Here is a 20,576-nt window from a genome sequence, read left to right as displayed (position 1 = left end):
AGCAGCACACTAATTGACCCTCTGCTAAACTCCAAAGACACAAGAATGATTGACATAATTATAATTAGATACTTACGACAAAGTGAAAATCACACCGATCGACCGGGACACAGCGCTGTTAACGCTATTTAAGGTAAGGATACAATTAAAATGTTTTAAAAATCTGCAACACTTTTAATGGACAAATTTAATATATATATAGTGCAAAAAGATTAATATGGAGAACTGTACTGAATATGTGATGGGATCCTAATACTTTCTTGTTACCCAACTTTTCGGAGAAGCAGGCCATGTCGTCTGCTTGCTACTTATTAAGAGCATACCTCAGTGAAACGGCAAATAATTGTCAACTATAAGTGCGACGAAATTTTGGACTCGCTGGCAATCGGAGTGCGAAAGTCGAGCTGTGAACACGTCAATTTGTTTCGTGATGGCGGCATGGGTACTAATTCTTAAATCGTGTAAAGATGACTACAAAACGTTACCCATTTACTTGAAAAAGAAAACATGTCAATGAATAAATTATTATGGTTACTAATATAACAATAAACAGAACATTAAATGGACGCATGTTAGATTTATATGACAAATTATAGCCTTAAGGCTATACCTCAGTTGAGGCATGGTCTAAAAATATCGTGGCCAGGCGATGCGCGGATTGCGGGTCGCGGGTGCAAATGACGCATGCCGAACGAAATATAATTTGTCATATAAATCTAATATGCGTCCATGTAATGTTCTGTTTATGGTTCTATTGGTAACAATAATAATATATTCATTGACATGTTTTCTTTTTCAAGTAAATGAGTAACGTTTTTAGTCATCTTTAGACGATTTAAGAATTAATACCCCCGTGCGTCGCCATCACGAAACAAAGTGACGTGTTCCCAGCTCGAAGTTCTCTTTCCGACTGTCAGCGAGTCTTAAATTTCGTCGCGCCTATAGTTGAAAATTATTTGCCGTTTCACTGATGTATCGTCTTAAGTAATTAGTATGCCTTGCGAAAGAAAATCTTAAAGAAAGGCTTAAAATGTTTAGTGGTATTTTGAGTAAAAAGTCTGCTATTATACAATATATTGTTTATATGAAACAGTTTCTTAATTTAAAAATACAAAAATCTTGATTAACTATTTTTTTTATTAAACGAATAATTCACAAGATGTAGAATATAACATTCTAATTATTGAACATACTGAAAACATTTCTGAGTAAATATGTTATAACCAATAGAAAAAATCTTTTTGAAAAAAGTAAGACACCCCGAATCGAACCTGCATCTCTCGGGTATCGCACCCACGCACATAGACCACTATGCTAAGTAAAACCTACTTTGATTTAGTGCTAGAACATAGTGGTCGAGCGGGCGGCAGCACGGCAGCAGCGTGCGCAACTCAAACGTATAACCGTGTGTGAAATGTTCGTAAAGAGTGTCTTTTTTTTTGGACATATTACACACGGTTTATACGTTTGAGCTATATACGCCACTGCTGTCCCGCTGCCCGCCCGCCCAACCACTGTGGCCAAGCGCTTAAAATACAAAAGCCGATCGCCAATAGTAGCTTAATTTGGAAAACGCTTCAGAAAGTATTAAAAGCCATTAGTAAAAATTTACCAATATTTAAAATTAAAGTACCTATGACTTCTTTAAGGTTCAAATAGACTATATGACGAGCGGGCACATATATGCGAAGAGCGTTTTCGTGTCTATGATCAAATCTATGCCATTTTGACATATTATACATACATATTGTATGAGAGCTATGACATCGTATTTACACTCTGTGACACCCTGTGACACATGACGCCAACATAAGAAACGGGTTTTTCGACATATATATGACCGATCGTCATAGAGTGTATTTGAAGCATTAGCATAGCGGTCTATGACCGTGGGCGCGATATCCAAGAGATGCAGGTTCGATTCCTGCTGGGTGTCGTACTTTTTTCAAGAAGACTTTTTCTATTGCTTATATTATAATATATTTTCTCAGAAGTGTTTTCAAAATTATGTATGTACAAAAATCTTGTTTCATGTTTACACTTTACAAAAATACGATAGAAGATTAAATTCCTGACATGCATTTAAGATGTTAATCGTAGATAACATCAACTTCTATTTTTTTTTTTTTTTACAAAAAGTGTACAGTAATCGGAATCGTTTCTTTTTTTGTTTTAGTAACACTTTTCCTTTACGATAAAATCCCAACTATGATCGATCATGTAGTATGCGTAATCAAGACGAATGTTCCCTTCTAATAAAAATAAAGTTATCGCGAATCGGTAGCCATAAAAAGAGCATTTAGTTATTCAACGAATCGAAAACAAAAGTCTTTAGTCCTGATCGTCGCTTCTGATTGCGATTGACCCAGCCATACTCGTATACCCATACATACCTACTACGATCAGTAGGTATCAGATGCACAGTGACTATACGCCATGTCATTTTATAATGCAGAGTAAAGATTTTAACATGAAGTCGTGTGTATTTAATTGTACACAATATGTTTTAGCAGACCCGACGATTATTTTAATAATTAATATAATTCAAACATGAATACACAAATAGATACACGTTGGTAAGGAAGTATAATATCCCTATCGAAAAGCAAAATGAAGAGTAAAAATTATATATAAGGCAGGAACAGTGGTAAGTAATAAGTATGTAAAATAAAAGTACTAAATAAAAGTAATAAATAAAATAATAGTACCGGGTCACTGGTTCTTTTTATTATTAGATATTATAATTCATCCCAGAGAACACAAAATTAACCTGTTCTGTGCTCCATCCCCATCCCAAATAGATTTATTTACGGTCGAACAAGAACTTATTTGTCCACGTGTTAAAACTTTGAACTAACAATCTCTCCAGTGCAGCTAATCGCACTTCCGTTTTCAAATGAGGAACGCCTTCAAATTTATCATTTCATTTTACGCTCCCGTGGTGTACGGATTATGTCAACTTACGTAATTTGAAGGTTTTTAAAATAAAAATATGTCTAAAATTATCGGTATATGTTAGAATAATTATCGTAAGTAGTCGCATCTAAAATAAGAGCCGATATATTATTCATCATGGCTGATACGTCACTAGAAGTCTTCTACATGTGACTACAGCGACTTCCTGTTATCGCCAATTTCTTGTTGTCAAACAATAAATCATATTTTTTGATGTGTAGGTAAGTAATAAAAATTTGAATATATTTGCTCTACGTAAAAATGGTAAAATCACTTCGATGAATCACTGACTAATCGCTTTTTCCGCATTATTTAACACTATAACAAGCCTAGAGGCCCAGTGACAGTAGAGAAGTTTAACACTAGTGTATTTAGTAATATAAATGAAACAATTACAAACACCCAGGCTTTGAGAAAATCACATAAATATATTGTGTCCAGTGACGTCCCGTGGGGGTAGGCAGATTGAGCGTCGCTTGCGAGCGGCAGTTACTCAAACGGCGGCAAATTGAGGAGAATCATTAGGTATATACAGAAAGCTACCTAAACTTAGTAATAACGGAAATATCTTTCCATTCAAAAAATCAGGTCACTGGTTGGAAACAAAATATATATATTAATTAGATAAGTAGGTACTATACATTTTTCAACAGGAATTTATTTTTTTGTCGGGTTAGCGATGTCTAGTTTACTCCGGTTGTCCTTGGACGTCACGTTCTTCAGTCACTCGCGAGTTAAGGAAGCTGTCAGGTGTATTTTTAAATGTACCTCGCCGTAGACGTAGATTCACAATATTGTCTATTGAAGTAGAGATGGCGCTTAAATTAGATTTAGTAGTATAGGTACCTATATCTTGTTAGTATTGTATCCATACAACACAATTCTTAGATATTTGAGTCATGAAAGGATGATAAAAAGTACCTACTGTATAAAAAAAATGTGGCTGCATTTTGGCACTGCCTAGGGACGGCATTTTGTCTAGGGACGTCGTCACTGATTGTGTCCTCACGAGGAATCGAGCCCGGATGAAGTCAGCACCTTATGCACTGCACCATGATAAATATAATAAGGTTCACGATCTTTACGCAAGTTAAAAATAAAAACAATACGATTTTCATTGACTTAAGTGATTTAAGATTAACAATAATCTTATGTGACAATGAATTATATTCGATTTTAAGTAATTTTATTTCACATTAAAGACGGCATGGTCACATGACAAAGTTGGCTAAGAGTGGTGTCGTATAGTCAATTTGATGGCAGTGTCCACTGCTATGCGCCGGCTGAGGTGAAAATTAGCAGTCGGCGCACGCGCGCTGGAGGCGGCCGCTTTTTGCCGCCAAAACCTACCCCCTCCACAGCCCGCGGCCGCCGCTAAATACTTCTTTTCGATCAGGAGCGAAGAGACGTCGATGGGGAAACGAAGCGCTGTCTATCTGACTGAGATCACGGTTTTATTTATAACGCCGAGATGTTCAAAAGTGACAGAATATTAACGTGGCGTTACTACGAAGTTGGAGTTTGTTGATTGTTAAGTTATAACTAATATCAAACGATGGCGCTTTATAAATAAATATACTTACGATTAATTTCAAAGAGTTATCTCATCAGTGTTGCCAACCGTACTATAATTATAGTATTTGTACTATAATTTTGGTCCGCGTACTATGTACGATAATTATAAAATAGGTATCTATAGTACGCCCAAAATACTATAATTTTGAATATCGTACTATAATTTAATATAAAAGTACTATAATTTTGCATTTGCCATTTTGCAATCGATTCGTCTTCGGAAATTTGGAAATCTGCGGCCCGCGTCTTCTTTTCGCGTAAAATTATCTCTTAAAAAATTGAGCTGACCATGATAGGGAATCTGCGGCCCGCGGCGAAATAATATTTTTCCTAAAAAAAACGAACGATTATGAAAATTGTGGAACCTGCGGCCCGCGGCAAAATATTTTTCCTAAAAAAAAACAAGCCGACTATGAAAAATCGGGAACCTGCGGCCCGCGGTGAAATATTTACACATTCTACTAAATTCTCTGTTATTTTTTTTCTGATAAACAAAAAACTTTTACATTTTCAACAGACATGACAACGCGAACTATATTTTATCCCCAAATACTATAATTTTGGAGGCTCTGTACTATAATTCCACTTTCAAAATATGGCAACACTGTATCTCATATACATCATTTTTCTTATTCGCTAGAGTAGACTGTACCTAGGGTCACATTGAATGCACATTAAAAGAATATGACAACGAAATACAAGCATGCAGACTCAAATATCTTTGAGTATGCCATGTCATTCGTCAGATGCTGCGTCCATTAATAAGTCATTAATCTACGTAATAAATGTCGTCTTTGAAAATGTAATTGTTTTCAGTTGGTATGAGTTAGAGGTTTATCCAGGGTGCACAAAACTATTTTTTTTTCGACCATGTCCGATCCTAATAGGATCATATGGGCCTACACAGAGTAGAGGTTTGTATTAACAGATTTTGTTTTTTTACGAGAAATGGATGTCAGCCACTTGCTCAACTTATTATGTCCATACCCTGACTCATGCACAAATTGAAAAAAATTAATGGGAACTGTCTTACCCTATGGCATATAGGGTGTGGTATATCAGGGTACAGCGATCGTTATATTTTTAATAATATGCATTAAAATTTGTCACATAACATAACGCGTATTCAATGTTTGAGGACAGTCAGCGCGTTTTATGTCCCTTGGTTTTATGACCTATAGTAAAGTAGCCTCAAAACTACTACCAAGTCAGATAGTCAGTTCCCATTAATTTTGTGCTCCCTGGTCGCCACGAAGAAGACAGCCACCTGTATGCGAAAAAAATCCGTCATAATTATAATTATTCTGGTACCTAATATTAATAGTAAAAATATCTAGGAGACGTGCTAGTTTAAAGAAATAGCATGCGAACTTAACTAAAAGCTTATTAGGTGTGAAGTCTGGACCGAATTCGGTCTGGACATTCTAGATGTGCTTATATGATGCCTACGTGGGGCTTGAAAGAGTCCCCACTTCGCGACTGTGTTGAGATTCAGACCATATCGCGAAGTCATGCAGCATATGCCTTTCCCGAAGGGGTTTCAGCCATACATCAGGCCAAAAGATTGATAATATGCCGGTTTCATAGTGTTTGTGACTTGTTATATGACTAATTCTGTGATTTTATTTTAAAATAAGTATATTCATTTAAGAAAGAGCTTTTACTTATGTATGCTGAGGCTACTCTGAAAAATAGTCATATTTTGAACGCTCCTTTGGAAGTCTCAAGGCAGAGAGTATATACTGCAAGGAGTATCAGAAAATTATTGAAATGTTGGTACTAGTCGTAAAAAATCTGTACCCACTAATCCGTGATATTGTGATTTTGTTCTAGGAAAGTATTGACCGTTTTCTGTATATTTCGCTTGACTGAATAGCAAACATTTTCACAATTTCAGTGTGTTATGAAATATTTGTCAGCAATCCTTATCGAACAAATATTTTTATTATTTATCACTATTATCTTATCACGTCTAATCAGTAAGATAAGATGTGCAAAATCATTCTTGCGAATTCTTAGAAGTTTGACATACATACGTCATAAAGGACATTAGTTCCTAAAAATACAGATTACGTACTTACCAACAAAGTATTATTTTTTTTAATATAGGTATAATTAATTTGAAACAACGCAGTATCTTCGAGTTCATATAAAATGTCATAAAAAATATTATATTTTTCTATCTGCCAAAGAATGTCACTATACTAATTACAGCCAATCCTTTTTGTCCATTAGCGTTCACATAATATTATGTACATAGAAACGTCAAACGATTCGACCAAAATATTATACTTAGGTAGTGCAATTTTATATACAGAATTATCAATAATACTTTGCATGCATAATGGATTCCGTCCGAATCAAAAAGACACATATTTTTAATATAAGGCCCGTTTCAGACGGGACACCGGTGTCGCGCTCGATATAATATAGGAGGCCTCTTTATTCGAATAAAGGGGCCTTTATATTATGTTTATGAACGCCCCAGATCTAATGAGTCAACGCGTGTCCGGTACACTTTTTCCGTCGGCCGCTACATTCTCAAGCCGCCGATACACTTGTCTTGTTTTTATTACCGCAACCAGTTTTATGTTCTAATTTATAACGCAAAATTATGCGTTGACTCAATAGCTCTGGGGCGTTCCTAAACATAATGCAAAGGCCCCTTTATTCGAATTCAAAGGCCTCCTATATTATATCGAGCGCGACACCGGTGTCCTGTTTGAAACGGGCCTTAGTTTCAATATATTGTACAATGTATAATTAATAGTAAAAAATATTTCGTATCCTACAAATAAAGCTCCTAAAATGTATTTTTTGTTTTAATGAAACTTGAAACCTCAGTTGCTAATTAATTACATTGAGGTATATTTTTCGAAATCCTAAATAATAAGTCCTGCCATTTTTCCTGATTTTTAATGACTCACTAAAATTTGATGTCATGATTTTATTTTTGCATAGTTAACCGATTTCGAGAAGGAAAACTCTCTCATATTTCATTTACCATGAAATATGATCATAATTTTATATCATAACTGAAAATCAGTAGTAGTTGTTACCAACTTGTTAGTAGAAGTGGAGTACTAATACACTGCAGTCAGTTAGCCGTAAGAGTAACCAGTGGCGGCTCGTCCATATGCACTGCGAAACTGCAGCACCCCCAAGCAAATTGAGAAAAATGTAATATTATAATATACATAAATTTATGTATATTATATAAAAATTTCAATAATATTTAAGCGTGTTAAGCTTGCCTACGCACCGATACATCCAATAATAATTATCATAACCGCGATTTCATGCAGTACCATTTTCGATTGAATATGCTCGACTTGGTTAAAGGGGGCTGCAGGGAGCGGGGCTTGCCGCTCAGAGCTTAGTCTGGTACTGCCGCTTAGATAGTAATAGGTACTAATACGAAAATACTATTTTCGTGTTGCAAAAGTTGTCGGGACAGTGGCCTGAACTAGTAGCGATGCGCAGCGTGAGTCGCGACAGATGTCGAGAGCAACTAAAAGGTGATAGACCTTATTTCAAGGAAAAAAGACAGAAAAATCAATTTTATAACGAAATAAAAAAAACACTTATAATATTCAATTTTAATAATTTTGATGTTAATAGTAAAATATAATCCAAATAATCATTTATTTTTATTTTTGATCAACCGCAGCACACCCAGATATAATATCCACGAGCCGCCACTGAGAATAACCGAAAGTTACGATTCATATTCACAATAAACACTGTGGTTCTTGAAAAAATTAACTGTTACTTAACTTTGCGGAAAGATGCATGAAAATGTCTATTACTTATTGTACCTACTGTGTATTTGTCTCCAAGCTCGATCGTTGAAAAACTCTTTCAATAGAAATGCCCGGTATAAACTCCTTTGAGAGTAATTAAGACATATTTTCCGAGTTCCTGCATAATATTAAATGTGAAATTGCAGTTTTTTCGAAGTGAGACAGGCCACTTGGCATTCCGGACTATAAACACGTCGACACAACTTGCGCTATATCAAAGACTAAAAAATGGCAAAGGTTTATCATACCAGCATTAAATGGGATTGCAAGAGTTGACTGATGAACTGACGAATTTTGAACGAACATTTTGAGCCATTTAGAAGGTGGATCACTAAGGACAAAACTATGAAAAGTAAAGTAAAAATAAATTAATTCTCATAAAAAAATGATTAATCGTCACCCAAGTTCTAGCTTATTCGAAGTACGATTTATTACCTATGAGTAAACCTAGTTTGAAGATCAATTCTAAAATATTATATGCGTTGTTTGGTATAATATTTTCGTAGTTCAGTGTGTAAGGCGCTGGCCTTTACCAAGTTCGATTCTCGATGAGGTTATTATATATTTATGTGGTTTTCTCTACTACTGTTTCCCTACATTTTTATCATTAGGTCTCATGGCCTGTCATGAAATAATTACAAGATAAAAAGAACTTTTTATATACAACGTTTTTAAATTTTCTGTTGAATCATATTAACTTGACTTGACTAGTTTAAACGATCAAAAAAAATTGTGTTTGACATGTCATATTAATTTCCATAGTAACGCACGTATATATTAATAATTTAGTTGCTAGGACATCAGACCCCTAGCAACCAATAATGGTGTTGAAATAACTTTTCATACAAAACAGAATTAACTGAAAATGATTTCAATTCTACTTAAAGATGGCTAAAAGTATTAAAAATGCATTGGGATCGTGTTCTGATATATTCTAAAAGTTTCAAATGTCTAGCTAGTCGGGAAGTCAGTTAAAAATCGATTGCAAGATTTGTACCGCACAAATAAGAATACGAGCTAAGAAAAACGTTGTAAAATATACCTACTTATTGATATTCGATATGGTACAGTATAATTCTAATTAGCAACGACTTGACAGATAGATAAAATATGATAATTTCTGCTAGAGAAAGACCAAAACTACACACATCTGATAGCAATCGGTACTGTTCGGTTATACGGAATACAGCGGAAAACACATTTTGAAAATACCCGATATACTGGATTATTTGTTAGTTTGTGTTAGTTTAGGTTAGGTTAGGTTTGGTTAGGTTAATCTAACAAATAATCCAGTTTATCGGCTATTTTCAAAATGTGTTTTCCGCTGTATTCCGTATAACCGAACAGTACCGCAATTTCCACTTACATACTTTCCACTGTCTAAAGCCTGGTTCAGATTATGCTAGTATTTTTATTGGTAGTAAAATAAAACGACCGTCATTATCATACAATTATGTCTTTACGAACAGTTGTTGTGCCACTGATCGTATATCTAGTTTATAGTATGTAAAAGTACTACTTTAGTATAATAACAACAAAAATAAATTAATATGCACGATTAATAAATCTTAAATTACTTACTCGTTTTAATCTATGAAAAAAATTGATGAACTATTACTTTAAAGTACCTACCTACTGTATCTCCAGTTGATTTAGGGTAATTTAGAGCTACTTGGAAAACTCGGTGGTCTATTTTCTTCTCAGTCGTTGTCTTATTTATCACTGATAATTGTAGTCTTTATGGGCAGTCCCTGCTCACAATTAATATTCTCCTCCAGTTGTCCTTCGAACATTGACGCTAGAGCTCAGGGGATTGTCGACACCAACGAAGAGTATGTTGAATTATTGATTCTATTGTTTCAGCGTGCATTTTTTAATCGTTTTCCAGTCTACCATGATCAGTTTCTTCGAGCTGTCTCCAAGGTGGTTCATTTACGAAGAGAGAACTCTTATAAAACTGAATAACAAAATTTCACTTTGATTGATTTATCTGGGTCTAGGACGATTTGGCGCCGGGACAAATGGAAGCCACGCAATTCGAAATTAAATAGACGTTAGGTACTTATTGGTAGGTACTTTTAAAAAAAATATTCAATATTATTTATATTTAAATTATTATATTATGATTTAAGTCGGTGAGAATTTTAATATGCATATTTTAATAATGATTTAATCGTGCATATTTTTAAGTTCCAACGAAAAAAGAGTTTTTTTTATTTTATATAAAGCCTTAAGCATTGTAATTCTCAATCCGCAATAAAAAAAATATTATGTTTAGAGTAAAATGAATTAAAACTACTAAGTAGTAGATAGAAACTGATTAAAATTCATCGAGTACGTTCTGTATACGTGTCTACGACAGTGCGGCGTCCGATTTTTCTGGCGTCCAGTTGTCCCATTCCCATTTATCTTGCAAGATTTTATTGCATCGATATTTTTTGTGATACTGCTCGAGTCATCAGTCAACTATCGCGGATGATATCACAAATACGAGTAGTTTCGTAGTGCGTGATTGAAATGCAATATTGTTTTAGGTGTCTTGTTCGTTTATTATTTCATTTCATGTGTTATTCTTTCAAAACAGGTATCAGTTGGTAGCACTGCTTCAAATTTATCAAAATATCACCACGAAAAATAGTATTTATCACATAAATTTTGAGCCAAGGCCCCTATAGATAAATCGTACATAAAGACACAATACATTTACAATTAATAGATTCTACTTACACTACAAAATATAATTTTATTATTATAAGATCGGTAGAAGGTATTTATATTATTTTGTTAAGCAGGTATTACACACTGAATATGAATCGTGATCGAGTCAGTTTAAACCATGATCGCGATTCAGATTGAACGTGTAAAGCCTGCATCATATTCTCTCCTTAGTTCTTACAGCAGTGGTTTCCAAACTTTATGTTATTACGCCTCCCTTTTATAAAAATCTAATCTTGGCGCCTCCCCCCCCCCTTTATTTCATTAAATAAGACACATTTTTAAATAGTCAATAATGTACAAATACAAAAATAAAAAAAAGAGTGAGTATATTGATATACATAAATGAGTTATCATTTAAGTATATCAATCATCATATATGTATTACATCAAATTGCAACGTACAACCACATACATATTTAAAATATTCAATATCCCTGAAACAAAGCAGCGCCGCAGTCAATTTTTTTTACTATTAATAAAATAATGTGAAAAGTGCATTAGCAAATAATTAACCAAGAACTCAGTAAATAGATTTTTGTTTGGTTCAATACATCTGGCGCAGAAATCATTTAAAAGTAGAAACATGGCGAACTTATTTTTTTGTAATTTTGATTTCTAAAGCTCTAATTTTTTTTGAATGCCTTCACTGTGTCTTTTTAAATCATTGAATGCATTAGTGGTCCTTGCATTTATTCATTGACTCATTTTTTTTAAATTTCAACCAAATAGACAAGTAAAAAAAACAACAAAATTATCGTTCCTAAACAAATTTGCCTCAAATTTCAACATTATGATTTATTTGACCCTTTTATTTCATTTTCTCACGAGATAGCCAGCGCGCTTCACAATAGTATAGAAGTGAGGTATTATAAAATTAGTTTCTATATTTTCAGACAGGTTTGCAAACAACCTTATATATGACTGTTTTTTATGGAGTTAATGTTTATAACTAGCGGCCGTTTTATAAACTATACATTGGCAAACTGCAAACCTGTGGCTACATTAATTGTGTTGAACTTTTCGCGCCTCCCTCTGCAACACTCCGCGCCTCCTAGTTTGGCAATTGCTGCCTTACAGTTTGGTGACCTTACCAAACTGTAACGAAAGAAATTTAATACCTAATAATGTTATGATTAAGAATTGTTCCGACGCCCTTAGTTTATATGAGTTAACTCACATTTTGCAATTTTGTCATTTTTGAGTTAAATATACCAAGTGATTCTAAATGCATTAATCTATATAGAGAAAAAAGTTATAGTTATAACATGTTATATAACAAACATAATAAATGTAAATATTAAAAATAATTCATTATTATACGAATACGCCACGTGCAAGATGTCATTAGGTATCCAAAATTTGAGTTGCAGCTTTTTTCGAATTCACACGAAATTCCGAGATGAGATTGATTGGCATACACATGCACTGCTCTAATCATTTAAATATTTATTCGATGGTTATACGTTTAATAAACTTTACTAAAAAAGTCGATCGTTTATTTACTACTTTTTATAATATTAGTACTTTACGTATTTTGATATGTAATAGTAAATCTGTTATCAGCACCAAACAGTAAATTGCAAAAAAATGATGCACTTTTATGCTACGATAATGATAATATTTTCGTTATCAGTTAACGAGGCATCCCGCCAGAGTAACGCGGGAAGTAAAACTACTTTTATTTAAATATTAGTTCCACCACTGATAAGAAAATCTTACTGTAGTAAATAAATACCAGCTGAAGTCATTTTTACAATATCATAAAACAATTTATAGTTTTAGAGAAAAAGATATTTACACATTTACTTTTCTGTCATTATAACAAGGGGGGTTGACAGGGCTCTAACCCAAGGCCTGAACAAAAACGAGTGCGAGTGAGAAAGTATTCGGCACCCTTATAATCTCTGCGACACGCGCTAGAGTAAGATAAAAGGTTTACAGATGTGTAGAAGATTTTGATGTCGGCGTAGCCGCCAAATCTTAGTTTTTGCTTAACTAAGCGTTGATAACCTGCGAGCGCGTATTGCTAAAATTGATATTTTTTGTGTTAAACATAAAGTCAGTGGTAAATATTTTTAGTTAATTAAGTAGAACAGATGGTTTTGTGTGCTGTATTAAAATGTGGTAGCCGTACTGATAAGCAAGAAAGATTGTATTACGTTTCATAGGTAAGTTGATACATGTTCGTGATAATTTATTTGTATATTATTATATATTTTAATATCAAGTGACCGTGTTTCTTTAAAATAACTTAATTTATGGATATTTTTACCTAATGGTTGCATTTTGACCGCATAAAAATACTAGGTATATAACGTAAAGAAATAGAAAAATATATTTTAATTCTGAACGTCTAGTGCGAGCACTTTGGGCGAGCACTAGCGAAATGGTATATGGTTGCAAACATTTGTATACGAATGCGTTCGCTCGTCCACAAACCAAACGCACGGCATGCATCTTCATTTAGCAATGCAATGGGTGGCGTCTATATGTATCTATAGTCTAAGGTATTTACACATTTACTTATCTGTCATTATAACCATGGCCCCCACAAGGGGGTTGACAGGGCTCTAACCTGAGTACCCAGGCTTAGGGCTGGGGGGAGGGCAATGTGGCGGGATGACCAGTTAAGTGAGAAAAACACAAACCACAAATTTGCTCGAATAGTAAATATAGCCGCCTGCGGGGCTATTTTTCTCAAGGAATATTTACATTAAAAAATACATGGTTGTACGCCATTGATACGCGTTTGATAAAGCCCATCAAAGGATGTATAAAAAAATATCTAAGTAAATTCTTAATTATTAAAAACTGGCTGTACAGGTAGAGATCTATAATTTGCGAATGTGCCTCATATAAAATAACAGAAAAGATTGCCTAATGCCCCCCTCAGTTGGCACCTAATACCATCATTTTTCACCACTGCTAAGGAAAATGTTTTGCACGCGTAAAAGTATTTTTTCCACAATTTAATTAATTAAGTCGTCCAAATCGCCAAAATGACTACTGAAACCTTTCAATAAACCGTCTTCATGTTTTACAAAATGTTGCCAGTTATTTTCAGGAATTATCTCAATATATAATATGCAGGTATAATTTAATTATTTACTTAGGTACTATATCCCACTGCGCAGAAGACCCATGGGCATTTCAGGTTTATTTTTGTAGAAAATGTAAAGTTATAAACAGCGCTCGAAATGGACTGGAATGCACCGGATAGCAGCTCCTGTTTGTGAAATTCCTGAGATTATCGTTCCGTCTCGTGGAAAAATAAAATATTGCATTCCTGTTCGTGAATTACCTAATAATATTAATTTACTTTATATCGGTATTTAAAAAATGATACGATATCAAAGTAAAAAATATATTTATAACGAGAAGAAAACTTTAATTTTCGTCTGTAACACCAACAACATTATGCTCTTATCTTGCATGCCACAAGTTTAAAGACAGTTACATACCCCATTTAACCGTTTGAGCTTGGCAGTTATATTTGTATATAATGCAAGTACAATTATTACATAAATACTTATGTAAATATTTTCGGAAAATTATCAAGCGCTCCGGTTCGTAAAATCTTCCATTTCGAGCAATGGTTATAAACAAGATAATAACACAGTTTCTATATATTTTGTTTATAGACCCAGGCTTCATTGAATTATAAAAATAATATGATTAAGACGATACATCAGTGAAACGGCAAATAATTTTCAACTATAGGCGCGACGAAATTTTGGACTCGCTGGCATTCGGAGAGCGAATGTCGATATGTGAATACGTCAATTTGTTTCATGATGGCGACGGGGGTATTAATTCTTAAATCGTGTAAAGATGACTAAAAACGTTACACATTTACTTGAAAAAGAAAACAATTATTATGGTTACTAATAGAACAATAAACAGAACATTTAATGGACGCATGTTGGATTTATATGACAAATTATATTTCGTTCGGCATTCGTCATTTGCACCCGCGCATCGCCAAGCCACGATCTTTTTAGACCATGGGTGGCCAACCTTTTCAGCAGCCGGGCCAGATTCTAAAAATGAGATTTCCTACCGGGCCGCACAACCGATTTTTTTTATTATACAAAACAAAAAAGAAATATATATTATATATTAATAAAAATTAAACAAAATAGGTAATATAAAAATAATAAATTTTAGTGATATGTTTGATTTTGTGTGGCAAAACTAAGTGCATCAATATCGATATCGGGTGAGGTTGTTCCTACACGCAAACAGTTTTCCAAATGCACATTAGTGATTCGTGTTCTCACTCGGCATTTGATATGCTTCATCCGACAAAAAGCTGTTCACACGTGTAAGTGTTTCCAAATAGCGAAGTCATTATTAGAGCATGTTTGTAAAATGCAGGATATTTCTCCTTGTCCAAATATGTTTTGTAAAACTCTTCCAAACCAACCTAATGGAATTTCTCCTTTAACTCTTCATCGCAACATATTTCACAATGTTCCATTTGTAAATTTCCCGGTAATAAATTCACGTCTACGAAGAATGGCATTGCAAATGCAGCATAAACCACACCGTGCTTTTAAAACCTTGAGCCAATATCGAATTTCAATTTGCGAAATTAGCACATCTAGCGGCAGCATTTAATAATATTTTTATTTTCTCACTGCTCCGCGGGCCACAAATTGACACCCAGCGGGCCGCGGGTTGGCCACCCATGGTCTAAATCAATGATTCTCAACCTTTTTTTTCTTCTGGCCAAATACATATATTCGTAAAGTAACGCGGGCCGCATCACTACTGGTGTGACGAAAAAAATCATGAAACCCCCCATTTTCACAAAAAAAATTTGAGATTTTAAAAATTATGCGTGTTTTTTAATTAATCGTGTGCACTCTTATGTCAGATCTGATGTGGACCATAATGACAATCCTCTTCGGGTGTCACTATCTGTGCTTCAAAGTCGAAACGAATCTCAAGATATACGAAATTCCTGATAATAAATGTGTTTCGGGCCGCACATAAAAGCTCAAAGGGCCGCAGGTTGAGTATCGCTGTTTTAGACCATGCCTCAACTGAGTTATAGCCTTAAGGACTGTGACCGTTGACAGTTGACCTACGTATTTCAAGATGACAGAAGAAAAAAAAACACTTGAGTATTTTTAACTGCATAAGAACGCATGCACACGTATTTAATTGTTTCATTCGGAAAATTTGTAAACTACTTATATATTAATTAGTATAGCAATACACTAAACTAAGATAAAGAGATAAGGAGACCCAATTAATAATAAATTGTGCAATTAATAAAAATAAATAAAAAACTGACTCACCTATACTCGACAAAGGGGTTCGTTATAATGTCTTCGTTGCAATTATTGTCATCGTTGTCTGAAGCCATTTCTCATTGGCCTTTGATTGGAAACACTTGATGGTGATGGGGTCACTACATCACCAATTTACCACAATTATAGCATGGATATTATGTTCAACACAAAGTATTCAAAATATTTTCACAAGATTTTAATATTATCAATATCTTCACAGATGATCACGTATAAGTCATAAATTTCCAATCACAAAATTTATAAAAAATATTTATATTTAAAAGCACGTCTTGTTAATATATTTATATGTTATTATTGTCAGGTATTTATATATTTTATTGGTCGATTTCCATCTCATTCAATTTCTCCCCGATACCTGCAAGAAAGAACAAAAAATGTTTGTTAAATTTATGTAATTGCCACTAGCAGAAATGCCTGCATTCACGTGCTAAACTAAATCATGTCTAAAACAATATTATGTGAAAAAAATAACCTAATTAACACGACAGGCCACGCTAAATAATGGCAGAAAATAATCAAATACCAAACAGTTAGTTACTTATATCGTATACAAAATTCAAAGAAAAATATAAAAATTGTATATCGTTCATTTGTACTGACGATTTTATATGTAGCTTCGAAGGATTTGGAATTATGAAATAATGAAATGAAAAATTAACAAACATTAATTAACAATCTACACATTGTAGTCTTAGTTCAATGAAAACAATATATACCTACGTTTGATTGACAAAGTTTAGTGTGCACTATTTATGTCTGATTTTAACAGCCTACCTCCACCCTTCGCATACAGAATTGCCCCAAATGCTTGCTATCCGTGTTATTTTGTAGCAATAAAAATATCGGAAATGTGTTACCGTGTTAGCAACGAATATCTCTACTGATATACTTATTCCAGGTCTTTATTGGAAATTCTTCAAGTCTTATTATTAAAAATATTTTTTTTTCCGACCATGTCCGATCCTAATAGGATCATATGGGCCTCCACAGAGTAGAAGTTTGTATTAACAGATTTTGTTTTTACGATAAATGGATGTCAGTCATTTGCTCAACCTAGGTCCATACCCTGACTCACACACAACTTGAAAAACAATATGTGTGTCGCTACATTTCAAAATCAGCCAAGTCCACCTTTAGGTATTTTTGACTTTTTTGTGAATTGCTGAAGAACTACTGCTTTCTAACATTTCTGCATTATCAAAATGTGTAATTTATTAATTTAAATATTAAATAATATTTAATAATTTAATAAAAAATATAAAATTAAATATTCTATACTCGAAATAATATAAACTTTCACCCTTGTGACTGTGTATTTAGAAAAACAAAAAGCTGTTTTCATCTTATTGGTCTATTATGGACTTGGCTGATTTTGAAATCTAGCGACACATGTGTACTTGCCAGACCCAGGATTCGAATTCGATTCTGGTACCCACGTCATGATAGTCCACTGCTTAAGCCGCGCGACCACCGTGGGCGTAAATAATAAATAAATAAATAAAATATATAACATAACATAAATAAAAAATAATTACAAGACAAAAAGAACTTTTTATATACAACGTTTTTAAATTTTTTGTTGAATTATTATGCTCAATATGCTCAAACTTGTACTTGATATGAAGTAAATAAAAAACAAACAAATATAGAATACTGAAATGTCATTTTGACATTTCATTTTGATTTCCATAGTATATCTATATATACGTATATATTAATAATTTAGTTGCTAGGACCACTCTCTTAGCAACCAATAATAGTCTTTTACTTTTAACGGATTTTTCTGAAAAAACTTTCCATACAAAACAGATTTGACTGAAAATGAATTAAATTCTACTTAAAGATGGCCAAAAATATTAAAAGAATGCATTGGCATCGTGTTCTGATATATTCTAAAAGTTTCAAATATCTAGCTAGTCGGGAAGATAGTTAAAAATCGATTGCAAGATTTGTACTGGATAAACAACCACCGGACAAACAAGAATACGAGCTAATAAAAACGTTGCAAAATACATCGTCCTTGCTTGTCTGATTGGTGCGTTTCAAGCAATCAGGTATCATTATTATTTAAAAATCTTTTTAACCAATTGCCGTATCAATTGTACCGACAAAAAATAATATCTAACTAATTTTGACAAATAAACGAAATAAATCGGAATAATATTATTTATTTATTTATTTAAAACGTCGTGACTCAAATGATTTATTTCTGTGAAGAGTGACGCAGCATAATATTATTTTTTTAAATGCTTCTCTAACGAGTCAAGGATGTTTATCAACATTTTTTTTCAAAATGAACGCTCGGTGTTTATTTTCTTCTGATCATAAATATCATAACTAACCTGACCAGCTTACTGCCTAGATAGGTACTAATAAAATTACTTTTATAATACTACACCTTCGTGATAATGTTAAACACAATGCGCGCGCGTCAATTTTCCGAGCGCAGCGACCACTCAGCTAAACTAAATTGTGCTGCAATCAGAGCGTTGGAGCGGAGCTCGGAGCAGGAGCACGGATCACTGGAGCAATGGGATTTTACCCGGAGCAGGAGCACTTTTTTTTATTATTAAATTTTCGTCCTAAAATCCAATGAAAATTGTATATTTTGACACTGGAATTATTTGAAATATAGCAACACTACCGAGTGATAAATAACCTAACTTTTTTGACAGAAGAAGAAAATAATGAGAGACGATTTGATGTCGGGTTTTTGTTTACATATAATAGATACTTATTAAAACTTTTTACCCGAAACGGAGCTGGAGCGGAGCAACTCAAAAAAGGGTCCACTCCAACGCTCTAGTTGTAATACTGTAGAATCTACATAAAGCGGCGGGTCGGACCGACGTACTTAATACTGCATTTTCTCTATTTTCTTTATAATTTATTGTCTTATCGATCCTATTATTCCAGAGAAAAATATAAAAAAATATGTCACCACTCTACCTTTAGACATATCGGCAGGAAAACATTTCACTACTTTGATACTAACATGGGCAGTTTTGAGCGACCCCTCGCAAATTCAGCACCTCGCCATACCGTCTCCTGAAGGTTTTCTCACTTAGACACATATACGTACAAATAAATGTAAGCATACAATCAGTTGTCATGTAGGTATGGGACATAGGTCATGGCCACATAACAGATAATAAATAGAATACCGATAGGCAATGTTCAATACACCACATGTTGATGCATGGTTTTGAATGTGTGAATGTCCTACGAAAATGAAACACGCATTATGCATGTGCAATATTGTGTGTAATACAAATACACCAATATTAAATGAGCGTAAATGCATAAACCGAGAGCAGTACCTAAGTTTTCAGTATTCAACTTACCCGTTAGGTATTTCAGTTCCCATTATTTCAGAGTTCCCTGGTCATGGTCAAAAACGTATGCTGGGCTAGTTTGAGCGGACTGTGCTGCGTGGTATCTCCGGAAACATTACATACGAGGATACAACAACGAATTATAAGTTTTGTATGATAGCCAAGACGAAGTACCCACCATCAAATTTGGCCGTCATAAATAGCTGGGACTTGTACCACATACAAGATATATGGAGGCAAATGCTGGAGAAAGCCAGGAAGAAGAAGATTAGAATAATACTGTTACTGCATTATTCAGGAATGGATAAAACCACTAACGTACCTACCTACGTAGCTAAATAAGTTTGCCATACATATTATTCAAAATTCTAAACTCTAAAGTCTAAAGGAAACACTCTTAATCAATCCAATCCGTATGTCTACGTATATATTATATAATAATTATAATACCATGTTCGATCCTAAAAAAAATCATATGGACCTCCTCTATAGAGTGGAGGTTGTTGTCAACATATTTTTGTTTTTATGAGAAATGGATGTTAGCCACTTGCTCAACCTATTATGTCGATACTCTGGGTTCAAACATACATCTAAAAAACAACGAGTGAATTTTCCAGACCCGGGATTCAAACAAGAGAACCACGACTTCATAAACAAACACATTACTACCCGACCCTTGAATGTCACCAATAGTTATAACTATTTCTTATTTTTCTTAAACTCCAATACAAAATCATTGTTTCTTCGCCTCGTGTAGGTATAATGACATTTATTTTATCGGGCTTGAATTTTTGGCAGTTGATTTTTTTGACGTTGACTATGGAATACGTAATGTCTGCGCGAGGTAGTGAATGCAACTTTGTTGTAAT

At 33.9% G+C, this 20,576-nt stretch overlaps 1 protein-coding gene across 5 annotated transcripts in view; it reads right to left on the bottom strand.

Moving 5' to 3' along the window:
• The window catches only part of LOC147078104 (uncharacterized), a 265,519-nt gene that overhangs the window by 223,196 nt on the left and 21,747 nt on the right, over positions 1-20,576 (bottom strand). For 2 of the 5 annotated variants that reach the window (XM_085961205.1, XM_085961206.1), the window contains exon 2: positions 16,358-16,727. The exons of 2 other annotated variants lie outside the window; for them this stretch is intronic. In XM_085961205.1, coding sequence (XP_085817331.1) covers positions 16,358-16,425 — 68 coding nt within the window. In that variant the 5' untranslated portion in view covers positions 16,426-16,727. Of the gene's footprint in view, positions 1-8,352; positions 8,557-16,357; positions 16,728-20,576 lie in introns of those variants that run through there. One more of the 5 variants, XM_085961210.1, reaches the window with a different exon arrangement.

Source organism: Rhyacophila brunnea, unplaced genomic scaffold (assembly GCF_057557595.1).
Source record: "Rhyacophila brunnea isolate RB1 unplaced genomic scaffold, BYU_Rbru_1.0 scaffold_12, whole genome shotgun sequence".
In the NCBI taxonomy this organism is placed as follows: domain Eukaryota; kingdom Metazoa; phylum Arthropoda; class Insecta; order Trichoptera; family Rhyacophilidae; genus Rhyacophila; species Rhyacophila brunnea.
Note: the sequence above shows the minus strand (reverse complement) of the source record. Positions and strands in the feature narration are given on the sequence as shown.